This window comes from Contarinia nasturtii, unplaced genomic scaffold (assembly GCF_009176525.2).
Source record: "Contarinia nasturtii isolate CC-2019 unplaced genomic scaffold, AAFC_CNas_1.1 Cnas_scaffold_1240, whole genome shotgun sequence".
NCBI lineage: Eukaryota > Metazoa > Arthropoda > Insecta > Diptera > Cecidomyiidae > Contarinia > Contarinia nasturtii.
In genome coordinates, this window is record NW_022198581.1 from 1,483,453 (window position 1) to 1,509,932 (window position 26,480).

The following is a 26,480-nucleotide window of genomic DNA, read 5'->3' on the forward strand; positions in this document are numbered from 1 at the left end:
TGTTTTGAGTTCTTAGAGAGCACTCTCACTGGCTTCTCAGTGTCTCCACTCATTTGCACAACTTTCAATCTTGACTTTTAGTACCTAGAATTGGCTTAACCTTCATATAAATACCTCCTTTCGAACTAATGATTTCAAATCATATGCCCCTCTGCCAAATCGACAATTTTCAATATTTTTTCAAACTCTCAATCTTTGACAACAAACTCATCTTTATAAAACACATCGATTCAATCGTTGTCAAAGCTACATCAGCACTCGGATTCGTTAAGAGATTTTGCTACGATATTCCTGATGTCAATACTCTCAAGTCATTATACTGTGCTCTCGTGCAATCAATATTGGAGTATGGCTGTTTGGTATGGCTCCCGTACCATGATATACACAAGAACAAAATCGAATCGTGCCTGCGTCAACTCTCAATGTTTGCTCTCAAGGAGTATCCAAATATTTCAAATGACTACAGGATATCAGCGTACAGCACTCGCCTGGAGAAACTAAACATGCAATCACTCCAAAGGCGCCGTATAAACGCATCAATTTTATTCATATTCGACTTGATGCAAAATAATGTTCACTGCCCATCACTGAAGACTGAAATGGCCCGCAATCAAAATGAACGTAACTTGAGAAGTGTCGAGTACTTCAAAATCAATGACAAATTCTTCCGTATCAATCCATCCGTTCCACTCAACCAGATGTGCAAAATGTCAAAAAGGGTCCACGAACTATTTTCAATGCAATTAAAGAGATCAACTTTCAAAAATCGACTTTTAGCCTTAAGCGATGATCACTTTTCAAACTTGTCATTGGTGTCCAATTATAACACTGTTTTCTTAAACGAGCAAATGTGATACATTGTGATTTATTTTTTATATAGATATAGTATTTAAAATTATATTTATTTATTAGTTTCCGACTCATCGTATCCGCGTGCAATTTGAAAATATTAACTATTTATAAGTGTTTTTTGCTGTTTGACGGGATAACTTTTGGCTATTACAGTAAGACGTAGCTAATTGTTTATTCATTTATTTATTATAAAAAGATGTAATTTTAACTTTTGGCCATGGGGGGCGTAGTGACCGCTGCGAATTCGTCGACCCCATTCGGTCTATTTACCTTTACCGTGCAGCCTGGGATGGTGGTTGAGTGTCATTCGGTCTGCTGATCCGGGCTGGTGGACCGTGTGGGTGACCGTTAGAATATCGTATGTGGTCGTAAGATTATTATTAAAAAGATGTGGTTTTTAACGGTGATCAGATGTTTACCATAGTATATCACTGATTCATACCCTTTTCTCACCAACAAATGTATAAAAAATTGTATAAACTCAAAAGATTCAGCCAGTTTTGGCGGTGAATAAATATTATTATTATTATCGACCTTGTAACAAGTGGCTCTAGTATACCGAACTACCAATTTCTATATATTTTCATGAATTTTTTGACGAAAGTGGATATAGGACGAATTCCAATCATATAATTTTGATTAAATTGGTTAATTTTTCTGCGAACCCCTGGGACTTTAAAATATTTTTTGAATTCCACTACTCTCAGGAAACTCAGATGTTAAAATTCAAAGTAATCAGAGCAAAATGCCATTTTAACATGAAGGTATTTTATCACATGGTGAAATGTCATTTCACCTGCAACACATTTCTTGGCGGGTAAAACGGCATTTTACCATGTGAAAAAATATCTCCATGTTAAAATGACGACAAAATGCCATTTTAACATGGTCCATGTTACATGGAGATATTTTGTCATATGTTAAAATGCCGTTTTACCCGCCAAGAAATGCGTTGCGGGTAAAATGGCATTTTACCATGTGACAAAATTCCTCCATGTTAAAATGACATTTTTCTCTGATTACTTTGAATTTTAACATCTGAGTTTTCTGAGAGTAGTCTCTGCATCGATACATCAAGCATTACTTCCAAGTACTATGTTTTTGATCAACTCGTGTAATCGAGATGCTTTTATAAAAAAAGATATTATTTTCAAAGTAATTACGTACCCAAATAAATTATTTTTTGAGCATTTATGAAAAATTGTTTGAAGATAAAATTTTATGTTTTTAAATAAAACTATAACGTGTTGAATATAATTTTTTTAATATAATTTTTATTTGATGCACATAATTAGAACTCTGTTAGATTGAATCATCATTTACATAATATAATTTATTTCTAGTAGAAATTGCGTTATTATATTTCAGCATTTTCTGTTATACATTTGTTAGCCATTTCTAGAAATGTGCAAACCAAACCTCAGTATTTAGAAGAGAAAAAAAAAGATGTGAATTTTCAGTCATTTTTCTTATATATTTTTTTTATCAATTTTTAAAAAATACTTTACTAAATGTCCATGCTTTAGTATAATTCATAAATAGAATGATATTATCAGTAAAAAAGCTGTCTTATTATCAAATGGAGTAACTCAAATTTGTGTGTGTTTTCACATCAATAATACCAAAATAAAAATAGCTTTGGAGAGTTTGATTTGTTCACGTGCATTTTTTTTTAGTTCAATAAAAAATGAGAAAAGAAAATTAACTAAATCGCCACATGAAGTAGTTCAATAAATTCAATAAAAATTTAATGACTGAAAACCAAATCTTCGAAATGATCGTTCTGAGTGTAACTTTTTTGTTCGTATCGTTAATAAGTTTGTGTGTTTTGTGCTAAAAAGCGTTTAAAATGTTTTATAAATTGTAGAAATGTGTGCATTTTTACCAAGATTTTTTACAGATCTATTTTTGTTCGGTTCGGTCTATTTTCTTAAGTATTTTATAAGCAATTATAAATGCAATTCATTTGTGTTTTGATAGGCCCGATTTCAATAATCGATATGGATATGAATTGCAAATTAAATTTGCTCGTTGCATTAAACGATTTTCTGTAATTATTTTTATTTGTTCTATCGTTTGAAGACACGCCTGTGTTTAAAACGATGATTTATAACAGAAACCCCTTTGTTCATTCACTCGTGATATATGTGTATGTTATTGTGTTTCGATTTGATTATTTGTTCGTATATAATCTTCTTAAATGCTATCGTTTTTATTTCAAGTTATTTTATATACGGAATCGTCTTCTTTCTTTTGGCAGTAATTGATCTTCTAAAAAACAAATCAATATTAAATCAATGCTTCCAGTATATATGTACGAAATTCATACGAATTTTAATGAATGAAGAAACCAAAGAGATAATTCGTTATTGCCAATAGCTTTATTTTTTCATCTCAAAATGATGTTCGAGAGAAAAGAACGAAAAAAAGGGAAAAAAAACAAAGAAAATACATTGAATTTAATATTTATTTGAAATATGGTTTGTTTATAAAAAAAAGGAAATAATAAAGAATAAAATGAAAAAGAAAAAAGAAGCAATTCGAATTTTGTTCATATAAATCTAAATAATAATTTCGTAATCAATATCATTGTCTAAACGATAAATTTACTACATATATGTATATATTAACTAATCATGAAGAGAAATCCGAAAAAAACATAGCGGGGTAAAAATAGTAAAATACCAAAATTGTTGACTCGTTCATTTGAATTGTTTGTTAATTTCTTTGTTTGCCTAGATGAATCTGCTTGTTTACAACTATGTAGTAGTATAAAAGAAATTACGGGATCGATTCATCACAAGAAAATAAAAGTATTCAAGGTGGATTATGTTTCGATGGTGTGTGTGTGTGTTTTTTTAATGAATCTAATCTAACTAGATTTTGCGTTCGAACGTTCGAATTTAAATTATTTCGTTTTTTTATTTATTCTTTACTAAAATCAGCAATTGATTCGCATTTCACTGTATATGAATCTCTGTGAACATAAACACATACGAAACATGACTTTTTTCTGTTTTCGTTAAATTTATTTGATCGCCGTGTAACTTTTGTGTATTTTATAGCACGCAATATCTAAAAAAGAAAGAAAACATTCAGAGAAAATTTGTGCTATCTCGCTTGTTCGCTCCCTCAAAAAACATAATCGCAACGTTTCTATATTTACTATGTATAGTTGTGGATCGAATAAATGCCATTCTTTTTTATATTCTCTTTTCAATGTTAGCTTACATTTTTTTTACTCACATGCTTTTAACCCACGTATGATGTTTATTTTTTTCACTAAATAAGTTCTTATTGTATTGCGTCAAATTTCTAATCTAATCAAATATATTTACTATTTGCATAGATTTGGATCGACATATATTCCTGACTCGATTACATACATTTGAATTCGATTTTTTTCGTATTTAGGGGCGGGTCAGCTCAAGAAAAGAAAACACATTAAAATACGTTGAGTGAGAGTGAGAGCAAAAATGGATAGAAAGTGGGAAAGCATAAGATTTCAGTTCTATATTAAACTAAATATAATAATAGGCCTCAAATTGCAATCAACTGACCTAACATTTCAACAGCAGTGTTTAATTGTTTTTTTTTCACCTTATTTATTTGTGTTTAAAAAATATCTAAAAAGTGTTTAGTGAAAAAAAAAATGTCTCTATTTATCTCTCTCAGTTATTCTCCTCTTTTTCTACTGTCTTGAAAAGTCAATCGAAAATAATAACATTGATATAACTTTGATCGCTTCCTGTATGTTTATTTAATTATTTATTCTCATTTCAACTTATCAACAATATATATTTTTTTTTCATTCGCTGTAAATAACATAAAATCAATATTATGGTTGACATTGACATGTGATGATTGTAAAATAAAAATAATATTAAATGAAAATAAAAATTACAATTTTTATTGACAATGAAGTAAGTTCGCTTTCCAAGTGAATTCAATTATTCGGTGAGCACATTGGTAGTATTTCAGATAAAATTGTTTTTCTCGCGCACATTTACACAAAAAAAGGGAAATACATTACTGAGAGAGAGAAAAAGAGCAGATGCAAAAAATTACATTCGAAAGTAAATGTGATTTAAAAAAAGAAAAAGTTGTCAACTAAAAAATATTCATATATATATATATATCCATAAAAAATAAGAAAAATAATAATTATTATCATAATAATAATAGGTGTAAAGAGAATAAACATTGCAATATCTAAATTGATTAATGAATAGAATATGTCTCGCAGTATTGATTCGGCCTAATCCACACTTATCAAACGAAATAGAAAAGAAAAAAAAAATATATAGATTTATATATAATAAGGAATATTCACGGGATAGTTCGGAAAATATTGCATAAATTGATCACTCTCAATTGTCTAGCAATTATGGCTTTCCGGTGAATCGATGAATGAATTGATTTTTGGTAGTAACCAAAAGTATTTAGTTTTGTATTATAATATTTATATGTATAGAAACTATTCTAATTATCAATTGGATTAACCTTCCGTCATCGTCGTCATCGTTGGAACTCTATACTTTTTTCCCTAAATAGGTCTGTTTATTATTGTTTTTGTTGTTGATGATTGCCATCCATTTGGATGTACATGCATTTTTTTACCCTTTTCTATGTTGGATACAGTTGTAATATTTTTGAGGTGAGTGGGGAGGGCAGGGGGAATAAACAAGTCTATACTCCATTCCATTATCTCACTTATGATCTAATGATGATTTGTTGTTTTTGAATTTTTTTTTTCTCGAATTTCTCTTTTCCTCGGAAACAATTCACACACAATTCTATACCTCCCTTCTAATATATATCTATGAATTTATAAATCTAGAATTTTTTGTTGTTAATTTGTCAATTATTATGTTTTTTGTTTTCTTTCCGTTATTATCGTACTATTTAATTTTCGTCTTCATTTTTTTTTTTTTTTTTTTTTTGTTTTATATTATTTTCATTTGCCTTAAATAATACGTAAATTAATACGCTTGAGCTTCTTTATAATCACTTGGGTCTAATGTGAAGAAATCTTCAAGTTTCCATTGTAGCGTTTCGAATGTTGGTCGTCGCATGGGGTCTTTGTTCCAACACTCGAGCATTATCTCATACAAGGGTTGCGTACAATTTGGTGGACATGGCATACGATAACCGTGTTCCACTTGACTTAACACTTCAGCATTGGTCATTCCTGTGAAACAAAACAAACAATCAAACGATTAAATATTTTTTTTTTTTTTCATTTTTCATTAATTAAGACAAAAAAATTGTAATGTTGTTTTTCTTTTTACCTGGATATGGAATGCGACCATATGTCACCAATTCAGTAAGCAAAATACCAAAACTCCATACATCTGATTTAATGGAGAATTTACTATAGTTTGCTGCCTCTGGTGCTGTCCATTTGATCGGGAATCGAGCACCAACTCTGGCCTCATATTCATCTTCTTTGATTAATCTAAAATCGAATCGATCAAAATTCAACATCATTTAGTTTGTTATTTTAAATCGATTTGTCAATGTGTCACCACAGAATTTCATACCTAGCTAAACCGAAATCGGCAATTTTCACAATATTATTATCAGCAACCAAAACATTACGGGCAGCCAAATCACGATGAATGTAATTTTGTGACTCTGTTAAAATGATAAGTTATTAATTTTTATTCTTTTACTTTTAAAATGAATGCATTGATATACATACCCAAGAATGCCATTCCGGCAGCGATTTGTGCAGCCATATCAATCAATTGAGGTAATTTTAAGTTTCTTCCTTTGCCTAACGATATCATGAGCGAGAATTTTTCAATTAGCATTTTTTTTAATCATATGATCACACATTCTTAAGCTAAGCTCGATTTTCAGTTTGAAATTTATTTCAACTGCATTTACCTTGCAAGTATTCAAGCAATGATCCATGTTTCATTAATTCAGTGATAATATAGATGGGCTCCTCAACCGTACATACAGCATATAATTGAATCAATTTTTGGTGACGCAATTTCTTCATAATTTGTGCTTCGGCTAAGAAATCTTTTGGATCCATTGTGCCTAATATTAAAAAATAGATATGTTTATGTATGTGTCAAACAATTACTATCAAATTAACAATAGATTTGTGACGTATTTAGCGTGATTTTGATTCAACCGAACTGCTTTTTTTTTCGTCTTCATTCCATTCATAGCAAAATTGATCGTAATGAACTCAAATGTACTTACCAGATTTCAGGGTTTTGATTGCAACTGGTGTAGTATTGTTCCAAAGACCCTCCCATACATCACCGAATTGTCCTGAGCCCAATTTGCGTACGAATTTCAATGAACCACGATCGATTTCCCATTGATCTCTGGTTCGATGTGATAAACCTTCAGTCACTGGTTTCTCGATCTATAATTTGGATGACGCAAATAGAAAATCAAACACGAAATTAGAGTGGCAAAAGAAAACAGAAACGGTGTGACATTTGTTATTCTAATAGTACGAACAAAAAAAATATTCTCTAATTGAAACGTAAATCTAAGTCTAATGTTAACGACAATGATTAAACGATAAACGAATAAATCAATTTGCATTTCAAACTGAGATTGCTTTTTTTTTACAACGGAAGAACATCAATAAAAAACTAGAACAGAAAAAATAACAGTGTAGTACAGCAAAAAAAGGTATCCAATTAATGACAAAAAAAAAACTATTTCGAGCAGTATTTCGCTTGGAATTTCGTTCTGTTTTGTTTGTTAGGGAAGAGGAGCTTTCAGTGTATAGTTGATATGTTTAAAACTAAAAAAAAGCAGAAATATAAGCCGACTGCAACAAAATAAATAAACAAGTATTTTGATTATGTACACATCAACAGATCTATTTTCGCTTCCTTTGGTTTGATATCAATTTTGTCATTGGTTGGTTTGCATTTCATATTTGCAAATAAATAGCATGTATTCGTATGAAAATAAATAGAGAACAATTTACAATAATAACAAGCATAATCATAATAATAATAACAGGAGAAAATTTCGTGTTAAATGATTGAAATACTATTGCCTTTAGAAGTTAACAGCGCGAAATAAAATAAACAAAAAAACTTGTTTTTTATTAAGAAAATCCAATTGAATTCTAGTTGGAATTCGTGCAATTCTGTGACTTGAGTCACAATTTTTGGATCGCATTGTCATAAATGGATTTCAGTTTTGTGTGCCACGACTATGCGAAATTAGCGAATGACTAATTTTGTTTATGAATCAGCTTGATATTTGCACAAGAATTGTGTGTACAATGTACATTGTACAAATGCGAGATAACAAAAAAAATGAGTTTCAAAGAAAATTAATATCAATGGGTTAATTTAAAATGCGAATTCGAGGCTGGTTTTGATGACCAAAAAGAGAAAAAAAACTTTCAAATAAAAAAAAAATCGTTCTGATTACAAAGCAATAGATTTGGAGAGATTTGCAAAAAGTATAAAAAGGGGACAAGATCGAATTAATTTGGAAATGATGAGTGATGGAGAAGAAATCGACCTTAAAAAAGTGATGGAGACAGACAGAGAAAGGAGTGAGGATGTTTTGTCGTATAAGATATAAATGTCTTGTCGATATGGTGGTGTGATTGTGTATGTGTATAAAAATAATTGTATATTGTTCTGGTAATAAACAAATATGGGAGAGATGAATTTCTGTTTGTCAAAACAAAATCCTACCTCGAAGAGGGCCGAAAAATGGTTTGACTAAATTAAAAATTTAAAATACAAAAACAATTATTACATTTTGTATTTTGACGTTTTGAAAAATAATTCATGTTGGTTTTTTTCATTGTCTATCTACTCATTTTCTTTTTTTTTTTAAATTGCATTGATTTTTCTCTGTATGTCAAAGACAATCATAATAAATCGAAACAATAAAAAGAATTGAGAAAATGGAAACGAAACAGTTTGAAAAAGCGGGATTTAATGAACAAAAACGTTGATTGAAATAAACAAGAACGCAGAAAATATCACTTGATTGTTAAAAAACAAAGAGATTCTAAATATTGCATCTCGCCGACAACCCTAATCATGCACTGGATTGGTGCATTTTATTTATACAATATCGATTAACCCTCTACTGCGTACGACCGACGGCATTTTAAAAATCAATGTTCTCTTAAAAATTAATGAAATCTTAAAAATCTGGAAAAACTCTTGAAAATTGGAATAGTTTGAAATGTACAAAAAAGAATTTTCATTATTTTTTTTATCGTTATCTACACCTTATAATTAACTACAATTTTGCACCGCATTCAAACAATGGAGCAGTAGAGAGTTAAATACTTTGTTAGTTGTTAGCTAAACATGTTTAGTATTTCTTGTTCATTCTTTGATTACACACAATTGATGGGAAATAAAATAAAATTGGAAAATAAAAATGTGTTGAATTACCTGTACACAGGCCGATCGCAGATTGACACACAATCCATCAGAATCCTTTGAATAATGTTCAACCAATTCTTGTAATGTTCTGAAAATTTAAATTCAAACCGTAAATTTGATTCGAAAGAATATTAACAAAAAATGAAGAAACTAGAAATTGAACGTCATTGATTTCCGATCAAAATTTATCCAATTTTGCTTTGGAAATAAACGATTTTCAACCATAATTTGAACATTTTACCTTCAGGTCGAAAATTGTTTTAAGTCAAAAAAATTTATTTGAAGATTATTTTACCTGAATGTTGTGCGACGTGCAATGAAAAATCCACCCTCATCCAATTGACGAATGCGATAATGTTTAACGGTGTCGCCGTCACGGACTGCAAACGTACAATTCAAACAAAATGTTGTAAATTAATCGATCGACAGATGCACCGATATATTTTATCAGAAACTTTCACCGGTTGGTTGTATTTATGAAATTTTTCGCGTGATGATGTGAAAATGTATGCAATACACTTACCTGAAAGTGAGTAGTCATTGTGACGACTTTCCGAATCACGAATTAAGAATGCGCCGTGTTCATTCTCTGGAAGAAGTAGCTTCTTTTCAGCTTCAATACGTTTGATTTTTCGGAAATACCACCTGTGTAACAGAGAAAAAAGTGAATTTCATGAATAATTTCGTTTTATATGTTTTGATGGTTCGTTTAACGAATAAATAAACATTATTTGGCCGTTAATGTGAAAACAACTAGTTTTTTCTCTCTCTCTTCGTTCGATCTTTCTTTCGTTAATTTGAAATTATTTCGTTGGTTGTATTGAATGCAAGAAGAAATGTGTGGCATATCGATTGCACGATAAATATCTCATTATTTTACTTCCCATATATGATATCATCAAATTGCCATTTCTTCTTAATCTATTTGAAAATAAAAATGTGTAATCGAGTGTGTGAAAGCAACCAAACAAACGTATATTTGTGCAGCAAAAGCAGCTGGTTCATATTCGCATAATCCATCGCAGAAAACGATACAGTTCGCATAATCCATTTATGACTCACATATGAGGAAAATATCGCAAGAAATTCTGTGTTGATGCCTCTTATATTTGGGCATCAAACGATCATTAAATACATATACACTTTGATATGCATACGTATCATGTTAATGATGTTTCAATGGTCACTTTGCCAACTATTGCATGTATTTCTTTGCTGTGCTTGCAGTGTTTTCATGTGCAATCTAAGCGCCACACACAAATCGAATTGCAAATGATTTATTGTTGGTGATATACAGATGAAATAAACATGCACAGGTACACTGCAATTAGCAATATGTTGGCAAACAAAAGCGCATTCGAATGAAACATCGATGTTCGATCCGATCCACACTTATTTTCAATTTCAAGCGTGCGCTTATGTATACTTAACCAAAATGATTGTACACTTATTTTGAAATGTTAGTACTTTTATAAGTTTAAACGTTTTTACAGATCGATTTCGTCACTTTTGTTGATGATTTATTTAAAACGATCTAGAATGATCTATTTTTCAAAATTGCTACCCTCTTTTCACTCAAAATTGCCCCTCTATAAATATTTGTACACTTGAAAATTTTGATTGCGACACATTTTTTAATACTTCGCTTATTTTTATTCTAGAGAAAAATCAATTTAATTTGATTGAAATTGAGTATCTAAAATGATCGGTAAAAAGAGAAAGACAGAAAGAAATGAACGCCTACAAAACTATAAAATGCACGACATAAATTATATAAAGAAATTTCTCCAGTTACACACATATTTCATTTAGTTATCAATCCATTTCATGTTCACGTGCTACAGTTTTTCTTCATTTCATCTCTCTATGTTAATTGAAGAAATGAGCGGATGATCACGTGCGCGCGTGTGCGCATTTGTGACTTTTACGATAATTTACTTTTAATTATACATCCATGATATATATAGAAAAAAGAAACATGTATTTTGTTTGGCGGCATTGCTCTATTCAACAAATAAAGTAATTTTTTAAGCCGCTGTCTGGTGGCGCATGCATAAGATTCACACTTGGGCGCGGTTGCTGTTCATGTTTTTTTTTATTTGTCTTGATTACGATTTGGCGCATTGCAATTGATCTTCGATAAGAGTGCTTGCGAGCCAAAAGTGGCAACAGAAGACCACTATAAATCGGATCACATCACAGTGCAAACCGTTGAAATGTAATTTGTTGGCGCCAACATATTTTCCTTGTGATTTTGCGTCTTAAACAGACTTGGGCGGCTCATTTATTTTTTCTTCTTTCACGACTCTCTTTATTACATGTTTTTTTTATTATCATCATTATCGCCATTGGCTTGGTTTGTATAGTTTTTTTTCTCCATCTAAGGTAAGCATCGATCTTATTTAAGGAACTCAAAAATGCACGCAACTAATTGCATGCCCGTTTGAAAAACTAGAAGATGAAAAAAAAACCGTTTCACATATAATTGCACCTTCTAATCAAATTGCTAAAAATCAAGCAACGCATATTGTTTGCACACCATTATTTTTTATTTCGTATCAATTTATCGATATTAAACCAGTTCCTTCCGATGAACGGAATTCGGACAATTGGATTCTTCATAAAGATTTATGGTGCTAGACCATGTTTGTGCGTGTATATATCACACTGAATCACAGTAATAAATATGTGTGTCAACATCCATCAAAACTATTTATTAACAATGTATTGTTGAATCAATTACTGACCTAAATATTTTTTTTGATCTTTCATTCGAAATTTGCTATTGTTTATGTATCTATTTATTTGCTATATATATATATATATGTGTGTGTGACCGATTTGACAAAAACAGAAGTCAATTTTGCACGATGTATACAAATCTAGCACGAAACATACATGTCATATGTAAAGTAAACAACGGAGAGACAAAAATTCAAGAGCGCACAGCAGAGAGTGATGGATTAAGCGAAAGAAGCAACGTAAAAAAAAACAAACAAACAAAAATTGAGTGACGGCGTGAAAGTAAACGGCGCTAGTGAGTTTCTATGTTTTACTAATTTCATGCTTAATCACATTGAATGAATGTCCGTGATTGCTGTTGTTTTTTTTTTATTTTTGCAACACACTTTTTGCAAGTGGCCAGCCATCGCTGTTGTTGCGGCCGCTGCGGCTGACATTGTGTAAGCATACAAGATCATGTGAAAAATGTATATAAACAAAGATTATAGCAGATTTTTGTTCGTGCATGATGGTAGCATCAATTGATCAAATCGATTGTCTAAGCCTTGATTACAGTTGCATCGAACAACCGTAAGTGTATCGAATCCGATGTGCCATTGGAAAATTATGAAATAACCGGTTTTGTATGCACGACAATCGAATGTGATCGAAACTATAGTACGATAAAGACAACAACAATCAAGAAATAGACGAACGACAAGAAAGACACATAGCAAAAAACATAAATTGGATGCGCGCGCTTTGAAATATCAAAACTTATCACTGAATGCGTACACTGAACATGGTTTTCAATTAGTAGTTGACGCATAAAGAGAGAGAATGAAAAAATAAAGACGAAATAAAAACAGCCGATCAAGTGACACATGCTTTCGCGTCTATTAAATAAATTGTTGTATGCACTAGTTTCCATTCGAACTAAAAATAAAATACGGCATTTGAATTTATTCTTCTGGTTCGGCCGGCTGTGATTATCAATATCAACGCGTCTGGCGACACATTTTTGTCGCTTTTAATGTGTCGATAACAATCCAGTGATGGTAGTTTTCCGTCTTAGATTTACAGTCGAACTCTGATTTTGCGAAACGTCGATTCTTTTACGGCATTTCTGGGTAAAAAAAAAATAAACCTCGATTGTTCGCTTATTATAAAATAATTGAAAATCAACAAGAGTAGTGAATTCATTCATTCGCATGCGTTCATTTTGACATAAAAATCCTTTCTGTATTATTAAATAAGGCTTGGAACATCGATATGATCATTTAATATCGATAGATCAACAATATTGGCAAAACTTTTAATTAATCCAAATCTTCCGAATAAGTCGATTGATTAGAAGTATCATTGCAATTGAAGCGACAACAAAGTAAAAACATTCTTGCGAACACCGAGTTTGCTGCAAAAAATTGTGTCTTTAAAAAAATGACCATAATATAAGCGACATTATTTCTTTGCGCACGTTAAATTACAGCCATGTACAGCACACACTATCATCGATAACAAAAAAAACGGTTCAAGTTACTGAAACAGCTTCGCTCTCTAGATCTATTTCTGCCACTTTGGTCGTCGTCGTCATTTTTTTTCTATATATCAATCACATCAAACATATATACATAAAGAGTGACTTTAATTATTCGAAATAAAAACAGAAAAAAATGTACATTTGCAACAGAGAAACGTGGCAAAGTGTGCTGAATGAAATACGAATCAACAGCATCATACACAAAAAAGGAAGAAAATGTTCAATGTGCGAAATAGAAAAATGCACATTAATCTAAAAATAACCACACGGTTCCAACGTACGCATTTTGTCATGTGTGTATCACATGCGCCGATATACTATTTGATACATTTTTTTTTTCTTTCGTAAGCAGTGCTTGTGTATGTTTTTTTTGTTGTTGATGTTGTTATTTCGTATGTACGTTTGTTTTATCACATGGAGTGTTGACGTTATCTATCTCGTCTTGTGTTCATTTTTCTCTTTGTGATTTGTTTGATAGAGAGGCAATGGGTGATCCACGGCTATTATGCGAATGATGTATAATATAACATAATGAAATGATGCGAAGAGTAAAGCAGAGCAAGAAAAAAAAAACAACTAATTACATATGCATAAGAAATATGCGTTTGCAGACAACGATCGGTACAGCTCGGTGCGCCAACTTTTACTATGTCTTTTTTTGTAAATAATTGAAAAACGCATCAATGATATGTGCAAACGAGATTTGCTTAATTTCTTCAATTTTGTACGCATATTTATATGAATTGTCTCGAGGCATGGTGGAACAGCGAAAAGAAAACTGCATGACCAATCAAAGGCGGCAACAACGACAAAGGAAACGAAAACTAGATGCAATCAAATCTCAAAAAACAAAACACCAAACCAAAGATAGAGTAAGATGACATGAAACGGTTTTGCTCATCGGTAAAACGAGCCCAACAACCAATTTTATGTGACAGTTCTACAATTATCAAGTTCATTGGACACTTTGAAAAAATTGCGAAATAAAATTTCCATTGAAATGATGCGTGTGCTTTGTTGCTCTGTTCGTATTGGTATTGATATTTTTTTCTCTAAGTAACTTCACCTAAATGATACATCTATCATTGTTCATTTTGCTAATGTTAAATCGTCATCGTTTCTCTCTCTCTCTCTCTCTATTTCAATTTCCTTTTTTCTGGTGCATTCATGTTGGCCTCAAGAATAGCAGAAAAAAAACATTACGCTTGTCATCCATGGATGGAACAAAAAATCAAACCGGACAGAATGAAATACACCAAAGAAGACAAGATAACATGAATTGCAATGAATTCTAATTCGCTATTTATAGATTTTATTTTTTTTCTCTCTCTCTTTTAATTTTAAGTGTTAGACAACGGCAACAACATCACAACCAAATGCATATGCATCGACTGGCGACTCAACGATGATGATAATCAAGTAGCTACTTGGCATGGACAAAGTGGCCAATGTGTTTGAATGCACTCTTCTTTTTTTCTTCAATTCCTTTTATTTCATCTCGTTTGCTTTATATCGTTATCTTCGCCGTTGTTATTTTTACTCTTTTTTTGTTGTTGTATCTTTTTGTGTATGTTACACCTAATGTTACCATTTTGCAAAATGCTCATAGATGCAATTTGGAATGAAGTATGATTATTACAGTCAGCTATCTATCAATCTGTTGTACGGGCCCCATTTGTGAGAGCACAACGATGATCTCTCATGTCATGTGCACAGATTTGCAACTTTAGCGTATGTACGTAGTTTATACGCTTTGCAACACAACTCTCTTTCTATCTCTATTATTTTTTTACACCAATTACTATATTAAGAAACTCGATTTACTGATTTAAAACGCACACACACTCTATTTCTATAAATAAAACCAATTACGCATCCATCGAACTTGTAATTGATTTTATAATCTATTTTTAATACAAAATATTTCTAGTTGCTATAATTTAGACTGTCGCCACGGTTTTTTTTCTGTCTTCATCGTCGCCGTGATCAGTTTTTTTGTTTGTCTGTTGCTTGTTTACGTTAGGAGATGCTGCTTTCCAAATTCAACAGAAATTAGCATTTAACATGAGTAAGAAAATCTTTTTTCAACTATTTTTGTGTTTTGCAATGAAAAACACTTTTCGACTTTAGATTTTCGTCTGAGAATGTTTTCATCAACGAAAAATCAGCAAACTCACTTATTTTCTGACACTGAATCAACGATGTAACAAAAAAATTCAAATTAATAGCAAAATGGAAACATGCGAAGAGTACATGTTAGGATCAGACCAAATTCAATAATTAAAAATAAACGGAATTCGATGAAATTTTGTTATAATAACATTTCGAAGTCACAGCGATGTACTCCATTACAATTAGCAATGACCTTGTTGCAAATTTTAACGGTATTAGTCTGCTTCTTTCGCTATCATTCATCGATATCATATGAATTTAACGTGTATTTGCAACAGTTACATAACACATTTTTAATAATACTATCCATTGGCTCTCGAATATATTTATAAATTGTGGGATAATCAATTTAAAATGCAAACTTATACTATGAGCCCCATATGCTTCGAATACGACTCGTTTCAAATATTCTCTTTCTTTCGATCTTCTTTCATATTTTTCTTTCTCTCTCTTTCTCACACGATATCATTCAACTCCTATTTTCGTATGTTCTGCCCAAAGGCAATGCAATTCTAAGATAATTTGGATCTGGTAAGCTGTTATGAACAGCGCAATGAGAGACATAACTTTTTTTTATAATTTGGTTGTATATAGATTTTTTATTATTTTTATCTGGTTTTGGTTTGTGTGTGTGTGTGTTAGCATGTACAGAATTCAAGACTGGTTTTTCGATGAATCATTTGCAGGTTATTCGCCTTTTTTCGTTCACAACGAATCGCTCACACAATTCTTATTTTCTATGATAACATAATCGAAACTAGATTTGAGATACAGAAGCGGTTCAAACTTAGTGAGCCAATGTACGCTTGTTCAATATTGCACAATAAATTGAAAAAAAAAAAAACTATCTCGCGAATGATTTTAGTGTGATTTTACAACTTGTTTAAATGAGAATGACAACGTTGACAGCAAAACAATACTTATCGTATTAAATTTGGTGCAAAGGTTTGAAGGCCCATATGCTCAGATAAAACGAAAGACAAGAAGATGTAAAAAAGGCAAACACATTAATGGCGCCACTTTTTTTCTCTTCAAATGAAAGATAAAAAAAGACAGAGTGATCGTTATCAGTTGAAGCGTTTCGATGAAAATACCATAATCGAATAATCCCAAACAGTGATTCGAACTTTTTCGGTGCTTTATAAAATCAATTGTCCAGATTATGAAATATTCCAGCTCCCCTAGTTCTTCTAGACTTTGTTGTTGGATGTGCAAATGAATGTCTGTTGCGCGATTGAATGAATTCAGTTTATAAAAAGAGACACATTTGACTTGATTGCCAAAAAACACATAGTATAAACATGACACTTTAACGAATAAACGCAACGCACATTTAATTTATGCGTCTTAAGTCATTTCTTTCGCGTTTACTCTTGTTTCAGACCTTTCTCTTCAAAACTGTTGGATTTTCTTTTATAATTTGATAGGCCAATTCGATTCGTCGAAAATGAAACATATATATAAATCGCGTAACATTCCAAATACGAATGAAATTATGAAAAAAAAATATTATGGTAAAAAATTAAAGGTGGAAAAAAAATTTGCGTATAGTTTTAAAAATTTCTTTGGATTGTTGATGGATAAGCTTTACACTGGATTATACGTAATCAAGCCACCAGTCAACTTTAATTTATTGCTAAATAATTGGTGTATTGTATGGTATTTGTTTCTTATATTTATTTAGTTGGTGTTGAATCAATTAGCAAGTGACATGAGGCACATACCGAGGTTATGAGGGCAATAGTGATCGAACAATTGAAAACATGAAATGGTAAACTTACGGTTTTTCGTTGAGAAATTCACCGCGAGTGAATTCACTGAGTCGCCTTGACTTTGCTTTTTTATCGTTGTGCACTGTGGTACGTTTAACCATCGGTTTTATATCGATTAAATTTGATTTGCTTGATTTTTTTAGTTTGTTATTTTTTATAATTTTTCTATCATGTGTCGTCGCAGTCTCAGACGTCGTTTTATATTTTACGCTATCACTATCGCATATTTGCGCATCATGTTGTTCATTTGCCAAATTATTGCTGTTTTTATTCTCATTTTTACTATTGCTGTTATTATTGGTATCATTACAGTTCGTATGATGTTCGTTATTTGTGAATTCATTGTGACATTTTGAATGTTCATTGTGTGTTCCACTGAAATGACTATTGTATTTGTGATTGCTGTTTTGTTGCGTTTGCAAATGCATTGATGGCGGCAATGGTGGTGGTGCTGGTGCGGATTGTTTACGCGGCACAATTTTCGGTGGTTGATCACATTGAGATAATGGCAATGGCAATGGCGATGACATTTTACGCAATTTATTCAATTTTCTCACTCGCACCTCTTTTCGATGGTTTGAAATTTGTTGTTCATATCGATTGTTTGCTGCACCGTACGATGTTTCATCGTTGTCGGTTGTTGCTGTATTTTCATTTATTGTTTGCGGTAAAGAATCAATGCAATGTGGAATTTTGTGTGTTTTTGTAATATCAACCGCAGAAGCAGCAGCAGCAGCAGCATCATCATCAGTAGCATCAACAGCAGCCGCAGCATCGGTAGCATTTGTATCGGTTTGTGTACGGTGTGTATAGGAGAGTATATGTGAAAAGCGTCGCATTCGATTTGACTTTTTCACTTTGCTCAACCTTGGACTGTTGTTCCATTTTGAAAGAAATGATGATGACGTAATGTGAGGTGATATCGCATCGTTCGGCAATTCGGTGTAGGTATTTCCCTTCGATTCGTCACCAATTGATGTCGTTGCCGATGAACAACCGGTTGTTTGAATGCTATCGCTAGACTTTGTGTGCGATAATTCATTTTCATTAACTTTTTCCACAAAAAATCGATTTTTTATCAAATTTGGTTGAGGTTGCGGTGAATTGCATTGAACCGTGACCGTTGCTGGTGGTGTTAAAATTTTGGTTAAATCACATTGTTTCGATTGAATTATGTCATAAATGCATCCGTCACTGGCTCGACTTTTACGTGTCGCATCGCTATCGGACATTTTTTTCATTTCAATAGCACCAATCACACCATTCGGCAATGAATTGGATTTTTTTGATTGTCGATGTTTTCGCTGTATAATATCATAAATTGCGCCAAAGTTCAATGAACGACTTTTATCGTCTACTTTATTTACACTATCAATTGATGTTGACGCCGCCATTGTACTTGCGGTCGCTGTTGTTGTTTGTCTATCACTTGAATTTATGGACTTATTGCCGCTTATGCGTTTATTTATGAATTTCTCGGAAGTGGCACGTGTCCGACGAAACAGTTCATTATCGTCCGATTTTCGTTGTAAAATCTCATAAATTGTACCATAAGTCATGTACGCATCATACTTTCGATACGCTTTATAAATATCCGTTTTCTTTTGCATAATATCATAAATCGTTCCGTATGAAATGAGTTTATCGTAAATTTTAAAATTCGTTTTATAAATATCATTTTTGCTTTTGGTGTTTGTGCTTGTCGCATTAGCGGTGGCGGCGGTGGCGTTGGTACTACGTGTCGTGGCTAGTACATCGCATTTATTTGCATTTGTTGAATTTTTGTCCGTTTGTGTGGTCGCAGTCGAATTTTTCTCATTTAAATAGGCCATTAAATTTTCATCCATTGTAGTTAATGTTTTACTGCCCGATTTACCATGTTGTTTGGACTTTTTACGTTTTGATTCGTTAACACCTTCGTCACCGCCGCATCCACGTACTAAAGCCTTAAATTCTTCATAAGATTTTCTTCGTGCTTTGATTTTCTCCTTTTGATTACAAACGGGCAGTGTGCTTTCATGTTCTTGAACAAATGGCAAATCGCTTTCTAGTGTCATTCGATTATGATAAATTGCTTTGAATTCTTCGTAAGATTTTCTACGATTACGCGATTGTGTCGAACATTCTTTCAATAGAATATTGTCCTTATTGATGCATGATTCAAGCTGATTTGTTGCCGTCGTCGTCGTTGTTGTTGTTGTTGTTATCGATTCAATGTCTTCCGCTGCAATTTCTTCATCGCCCGTCACAGTTATCGTTGGCAGTAGCAAATTCTCGTTTGTTGACTGCGTTGCCAGTTCGATTGCGGCCGCATTTTGAATTGCTTCTCTTGCGCTCAATTCCAATTTATTTTGCATTTCAATGAATCCCGAATCCATTGAACCAATCGTACACGATGAGTCCAAGCTTGTTTTTCGACTCGAATTTTTACTACTTGTTGCTCGCAATTGAACGGAATTATTGGCATCCGTATCGGATAAATCATTGTTAACAACATTCAAATTTGAATTTAGTTGAATTTCATCATCGCTGGTCAATTGTTTCATCACAGTTTCATCATTGTAACTACTACATTTTGGTTTAATACCACAAATGTCATTATTTTTATCGTTTTTATCGTTTGATTCGTCCCACTCTTTATTCACCTCTTTCTCTCTCACATTCACCTGGGACGCCACATCAATGTGCTCGTTAGCACATTGATTTTGACAAGCAAATATGTTTCGTTTTCTCAGTTTTGTATTGACTTTTGCATAAATTGGAACGGGTGTTGTGCTGTTGCTATTGACAGTTAAATGGCACATATTCTTTTCAACATTAAATATTAATCCATGTTTATGAGCACAATTAATGGCATTTCGTTGACATGATTGTTTTTTATCGGTATGTGTTGTTGATTTTTGTGTGGTTGATTCGTTGTTTATGCATTTGGCACAGCATAAAAATTCATAAATAAAATCATATTTGCTAAGCTCTGGCATTTGAAATTCGGAATATTTTGGCTCAAGTTGAATGACATTGGTGTCGGTGGTCGATTTTGATGTTGTCACCATTGTTACTTGATTAAATTCCTTTGATTTGTCGCTTTCTTTTGAATCATTTGCATCACATGTATCAATATCAATCGGAACACTTAACGTTGTTGCGGTTTGTTCATTCGACTGGACATTTAATGCTGTGTCAGCTGTTTGTACAGCTGATGTCAATGATGTCGTCATTAACGATGACGACGACAGCAACGATGTCGACGGGTCGTTGCTCATATTATTCGATTGTTGTATCTCTGTGGTTGGCATTTGTTGTTGCCCGTTGCTATTGCTATTTACATCGATGCCAGAATCGAGTAAAACAATGGCACCATTACTGGGTAAAAGTAAACGACCTTCAGCTGCTGCATTAATCAATTCGCGCAAAGCTAGAACATGTTGTTCGGTGATCATTCCTTCAAATTGAATGCCTTGCAATGCAAATGCAGTTGGCTTTTGATTCGTTGAATTTGGATCCGAACACCATACCACCGGCTGTTTAGTCGAAGACATTTTTGTCTCGTTTGCCCTTTTCTTTTTTCGGATGTGATTTTTTCAGCACAACACTGGTATTGTTTGAATGTTAATGTGCATTTAATGGTGCACACGCCTCAAACCATGCAATTCTCTCACCTCTCTGGTTTGGTGTGTATGTGTGAGTTTCCTTCAAAAAATCGTGATAGATTGTAAATTTGTTGCGATATACAATCAGAGTTTAAATACAGTTCAATTGAATACATTTACCACCAGTTTGAATGTTACGATTATCTATTTTACATTTGCTTCGGGGCAACAATTCGTAATAACAATACGATATTGCACGTCGTCGATATCTCGTAAATGGTTTTTCCTTGGAAATTGTTCGCTTTCTGTCTTGATCGTGTGCATTTGCACGCATATAAATTGAAGCAAGTCTAGTTTTGTATATATGCACCGCTCTCCGTATCTCTCTTTTCTTGATGTAGTTAATTTTTTCGTGGATTTTCTGACGATTTTTTCTGAGAAGTGCAGAATAAATTTTTGCATTTCAAACAAACGTTCATTTTATGCAATAATTTGATTGAATTTTGTCTTTTTGCGCCTATGCATTTATTCCCGCTCTATTCCGATCGATCGGTTTTTTTTGTAGACGATATCGCATGAATGTGCTAATATGCACACTCTTATTGTTAACTTTGTTTCTATTTTTTTTTCGTTTATTTCAATTTCAACTCTTTTTCTTCGATTTTACGTAATTTTTGGCGAGTGCATTTGTTTTTGTATTTCGCGCATATACGCTTTCTGTCTCTCAATTGCATTCGTTTTGGGCATTAAGTCACGCCAACAGCTACCACATTTGAGTGAATTGGCACACAATGAACACCAAATCACCGTAGACTATGTGTTGATTGTAACAAATTATGGTGAACTGCATTTAGTCACACAATTTTCGTGATGAAAATGTAGTTTTGTTATTCGGCTGCACAAATTTGAAGATCTTACTTTGTTCATTCCATTGTTACAATTCACTTTGTATTTGCTTCCTAGGCCTATGTTATTCGTGTTAGGTCTCACTTCTCAATTTTGAGATTGTGTCTGTTTTGTTTTCTTTTATAATTTTCGAGCTGCATTGCTTTTCTATTGTATTCAATTAAAAATTAAAATCACTGATTAGCGGCGTAACAATGATAATTGATTTGTACTTTCAACCGTGATTCGGACTCTTTTCCAGTTTGCACGAATATAAAATCGTCGATAATTTCCTATGCCTAAATATTATTATTCTGTATCTCTAAGACCCCCATAAAAGGAATGTATAAAAATGGATTCAAAACCCAAGTGCTTTTTCTTTGAGTTTATTTATTTTTTAATTGCTTAAAGTCTGTCGTTGTTGAGCACAATTTTGTTTCGTCGTCGACATTAATTACGATTTGAAATCAAACGTACTGAGAGACGGACAAAGAAACTTTTGTAGAATGAAATATGCACACGATATGTATGCTCGTGGAATGTCAATTTAAATGTTCAACAAAGTGTAACATATTCGAGATAGAGAAAAAAAAAAGAAATGTAAATGATTCTTTTTCGCAATCGATACAAAAGAAAAAAAAACTTAAAGGAATAAAAGCGCAAACAGAAATTTATTGAATTTCCTGATCTAATTAAATGTGTGTAAGCACTTTTTTTTGGCTACATATTTGGTGAATGTGGCAAACAGGAGTGTGCCGTGCGGCAATCATTTATTGTGAAGTGTGAACTCAATTTTCTATTTTATTAATTGAGTCAACACATGCAAACATGACCACAATCAACATTCGATACACAAAACATACACTCAAAGGAAGAAATACAATATACAAATGAAAGTTGACCGGACTCCACAGTATTGACGAGAATATTTCTATACGGTTTTGTGACTGGCAATAAATCAATTCAATTTTAGTTGTTCGATGCAAAATGAAAACAGAAATGCTTGAAATATAGTTTCATATATTTGAATGACTGAGTGTATGAGATAAATTTTTTGATTTTTTAAGCAAAAACAGTGCCAATTCGCTAAATTATTGCCTGTTATTTAGTGAAGTTTTTTTTAATTATCGGTTGTTATTATTATTGACGATGGACTGTGGCCATATGATTCATTCACGAATGCTTGATTTGGTAAAATAACAGAGACGTTCGGAATTGATTATTGCTTAAATCAATAATAAATATTATAGCCGAATGTCTGCGTTTATATTTGCATTTGCATTGACTCTTCGATGATGAATGGTGGCATTACTGTTGTAAATGCGTGATTGAATTGCAGAGAGTATTCGATATTGAAGAAAATCTCCGAGTTGCTGTGCTCTTTCTTTCTATTTCTCGTTCAATCAACAATGAATTTAAACAAAATATTACTCTCAGTTTACGGTTATGCGCTTTCATCACACATCATTGATCATTGTAAAAAACGTACAAGTTCAAATTATTGAATCGAATCAATGGACCAGCTCGATTATTATGAAACCTATTCAGCATCATCATGCGATTAATCTTTCTCTCTGATGTACGCAAGCGGTATTTGTGTAATTTCCGTTGATTGATTCCAAAGATTCCGATCTCGAATTAAAAAGCTCTCTCTCCCAACATCCAAACATGGATAAATTAAATGATGTGTGTTTTTTTTATCAATTCACATTGATTAGACACGTATTCAAGCGAAAGAGAGTGAAAAGAGACACAGCGAGATAAATCCCGCCTTGAATCGTCCGTTTCTTGGAAATGCGTCACGAAATTGTAATATATAAAAAGAATCGAACGAACAGAAGAAGTTATGTGGTCCGGTTTTTATATTTTCGATGGCTGTCAATGCATAACTACTAAGCCTACAGAGACAATGTTTTATTCCTATTAGTATGTTGAATTAGTGTAGAGAAGGGAAAAAAACAATAATGGTAAATGCCGTAGTTAGAGCGGATGACTCATAATAGAATCCGGTGTAGTGCTTAGCAAAGTGTATGTTTTTCTTTAAAAGATCTGCTGCTTTTACGTCCAGAACATGCTCTCACACAAACAAAGACATTGGGTATAATAATGATTTGGAATGTAAAAAAAAACCACGAATGGAAAAAAGGACTCTAATTGCAAATGTGCTCATCTCTTATACATGAATACAAATCCGAAATGGATTTTGCTGTAGCAAATTGGCCATGCCATGCACACACTTGAATTGCTTGCTAGGTTTGTGTGCCCGTATAAAGCAAGTGCTGGAGATAGTTCCAAATGCATTCAAACCATTATCTATGGCGGTTTTTTCTAGACCTAAAAAAAACACACATTGAGAAAGATACTATGAAAAGATGCTGGAGTTTTGTCGAGAAGTTTTCGTAAAGTTTAATCACATTTGGCGTTGTGTTTTCGTTTCATTATTATATTTTTTGTAATGCACCCAAGTAGAAAACCTCTTGCGCACATAATTCTTGTTCACTAGCAAAAAAAAGGGAAGAAAGATTTCAATTCAAGATGTTTATACTAAAACTACTGCACCACCATTGCGAAGTGAATGTTTTGCAACCAGCAGCAATTTTCATCGTTTCTTCTTGCAATTAATTTGTCTTATGTTTTTTGTTGTTGTTGTTATTGTGTTATCTTCAAGCTCGGTTCATTCATTCTGCGAATGAAAAAGTCAAAATCGCTCGTGGTTAAAGTCATGGAATATAGTTTGCCACATATTCGTTCACAGCTTTGTACACACATACACACACACATCTCGATATTGCAATTGATAAATTTTAAATCAAACGAAGCGGAAAAAGTAATTATCCATGTGATGTGTGTGTGTGTGCACACAATGTGAGTGATTTTCTTTTTGTGCATGCGAATGATTTGCTGCTTGGCTCTTTGTCTGTCTGCGCTCAATTTGTAGATTTGCGCACATTCACAATGTGCTGTTGCACCATTACCGTGTTGCGGTCGCTGTATTATGCTGTCGAGAATGTTTCTATCGAACTAATGGCGTTGCTTGTGCTTGAGCTTTTTATTCTCTTTTTTTATTTTCTCGCTTACAAAAAAAACATCACAATTGACAATCGCCCTACAGTTGTTACATAATGATTACAATTTGCTCAATTACATATTATATTTTATTGAATTGTGTTCAATTATCTGACTATTCTAGACTTTTCATTTTCAGATTTGCTCAGACACACACCGTACCTCTGTGTCTCTTTCTTCCTTTAATCTTTAGTCGTAAATCATTTGTTCGAGTGATGTCAGAGCGTGTTCACGCTCACTGATAAATGTCACTATGCAGTGATTCCTTGTGTAATTATCTTGTTTTGGATAAATGGAAACAAGCGACAAAAACACACATACACCAATATTGGCAAGATTTCGATCGACAAAGAAAATGAGTAAGTGATCATGCTCTGAATGTGTGTGAAGAATGCAAAATTGCGATTATGTGGCGAAGAGGCGTTGATATTTGAAGTGTGTTTAGCTTTGACCTTGCAAAACTCAAATTGCCTCCAAATTTTGCGTTCAACAGCAACCACATTGCACGACGAAAAACATTATAAAACTTTCATTTTGCCAACTTGTGTGTGTGTTTGTTTTTTTTTTTGTTCGTTCATTCGTTCGTTGTATCCCTCATATTTTCTATTGCACAACAAGATTGGAGTTGAAACAAAAAGTAATATTATTGCTATGCTCAATTGTTGAAATGTCGTTTGAAGTAGCACTTATGAACACAGTTTGCGGTAATGGTGGAGCGTACAACCAAAATGTAGGTCGAAAAATTCATTATCAAACGGTCCACATAAACTTAATCAGCCCATAAAAACGTCTGCTCATAAAGTATATAGAAAATATTTATGGTAAAATGCTCAAGACCACCAATCATTTTTTTTCACACACACACACCCGGGGTTATCGTGCAAAATTGTAAATTAGCTAATTCGCGCCACTACGTGACATAAACTTCGTTAAACACACGAATGAGTCTTTGAATCAATGGAAAGCGCACCAACGATTTTAATGTGTCCGATGATTGTGTTCTTTCTCTCTCAAGCTGTGTGTCGCATGAAATGCAATTTTTTGTTTTGTACAAAAAAAACGCCGGTTTTTTTTTAAACAAATGTGCAAAATCATTTGAACAGTTTTAATTAGTGCAATTTAAATGTTTCTTTTTTATTTTCGTAAAGTGCAATTTGTGACATTTCCATTTTGAATACACATGAACGAACAAAAAAAAACAATCATTGAGAGAAATCGTTCACACTTTCTCCTGTTACAAAGAGAAGAGCAATTGATTCGTCAAAACATTGTTGAAGCTGAATGACATGGCGAAAAATCTTTTAGAATTAGATATTTTCGTTTTGATTGACATAGCTTAGAAAGAGAATTAGAATTAATATTTCTTTAGCCCGTTTTGAGTCACATAAATGAATGGAAAAATAATTTCATGGCGCATAAGTTCGTTGCGTGTAATTGACCGATGATGAAGTGCGTGTAATCACTTGGTCTTTGGCAACGA

The 26,480-nt window shown here is 32.7% G+C and overlaps 1 protein-coding gene across 4 annotated transcripts in view; it reads right to left on the minus strand.

Moving 5' to 3' along the window:
- Positions 1–5,773: 5,773 nt before the first annotated feature.
- LOC116345470 (tyrosine-protein kinase Src42A) overlaps positions 5,774–26,480 on the minus strand; it is a 47,204-nt gene continuing 26,497 nt past the window's right edge. For 3 of the 4 annotated variants that reach the window (XM_031774882.1, XM_031774880.1, XM_031774881.1), the window contains exons 2-11: positions 17,469–22,102; positions 9,778–9,899; positions 9,550–9,634; positions 9,264–9,342; positions 7,072–7,240; positions 6,745–6,903; positions 6,557–6,631; positions 6,396–6,489; positions 6,144–6,310; positions 5,774–6,043 (exon numbers count right to left, since the gene is read on the minus strand). In XM_031774882.1, the coding sequence (XP_031630742.1) occupies positions 5,835–6,043; positions 6,144–6,310; positions 6,396–6,489; positions 6,557–6,631; positions 6,745–6,903; positions 7,072–7,240; positions 9,264–9,342; positions 9,550–9,634; positions 9,778–9,899; positions 17,469–20,998 (4,689 nt within the window). In that variant the 5' untranslated portion in view covers positions 20,999–22,102 and the 3' untranslated portion in view covers positions 5,774–5,834. The remainder of the gene's footprint in view (positions 6,044–6,143; positions 6,311–6,395; positions 6,490–6,556; positions 6,632–6,744; positions 6,904–7,071; positions 7,241–9,263; positions 9,343–9,549; positions 9,635–9,777; positions 9,900–17,468; positions 22,103–26,480) is intronic. The other variant, XM_031774883.1, reaches the window with a different exon arrangement.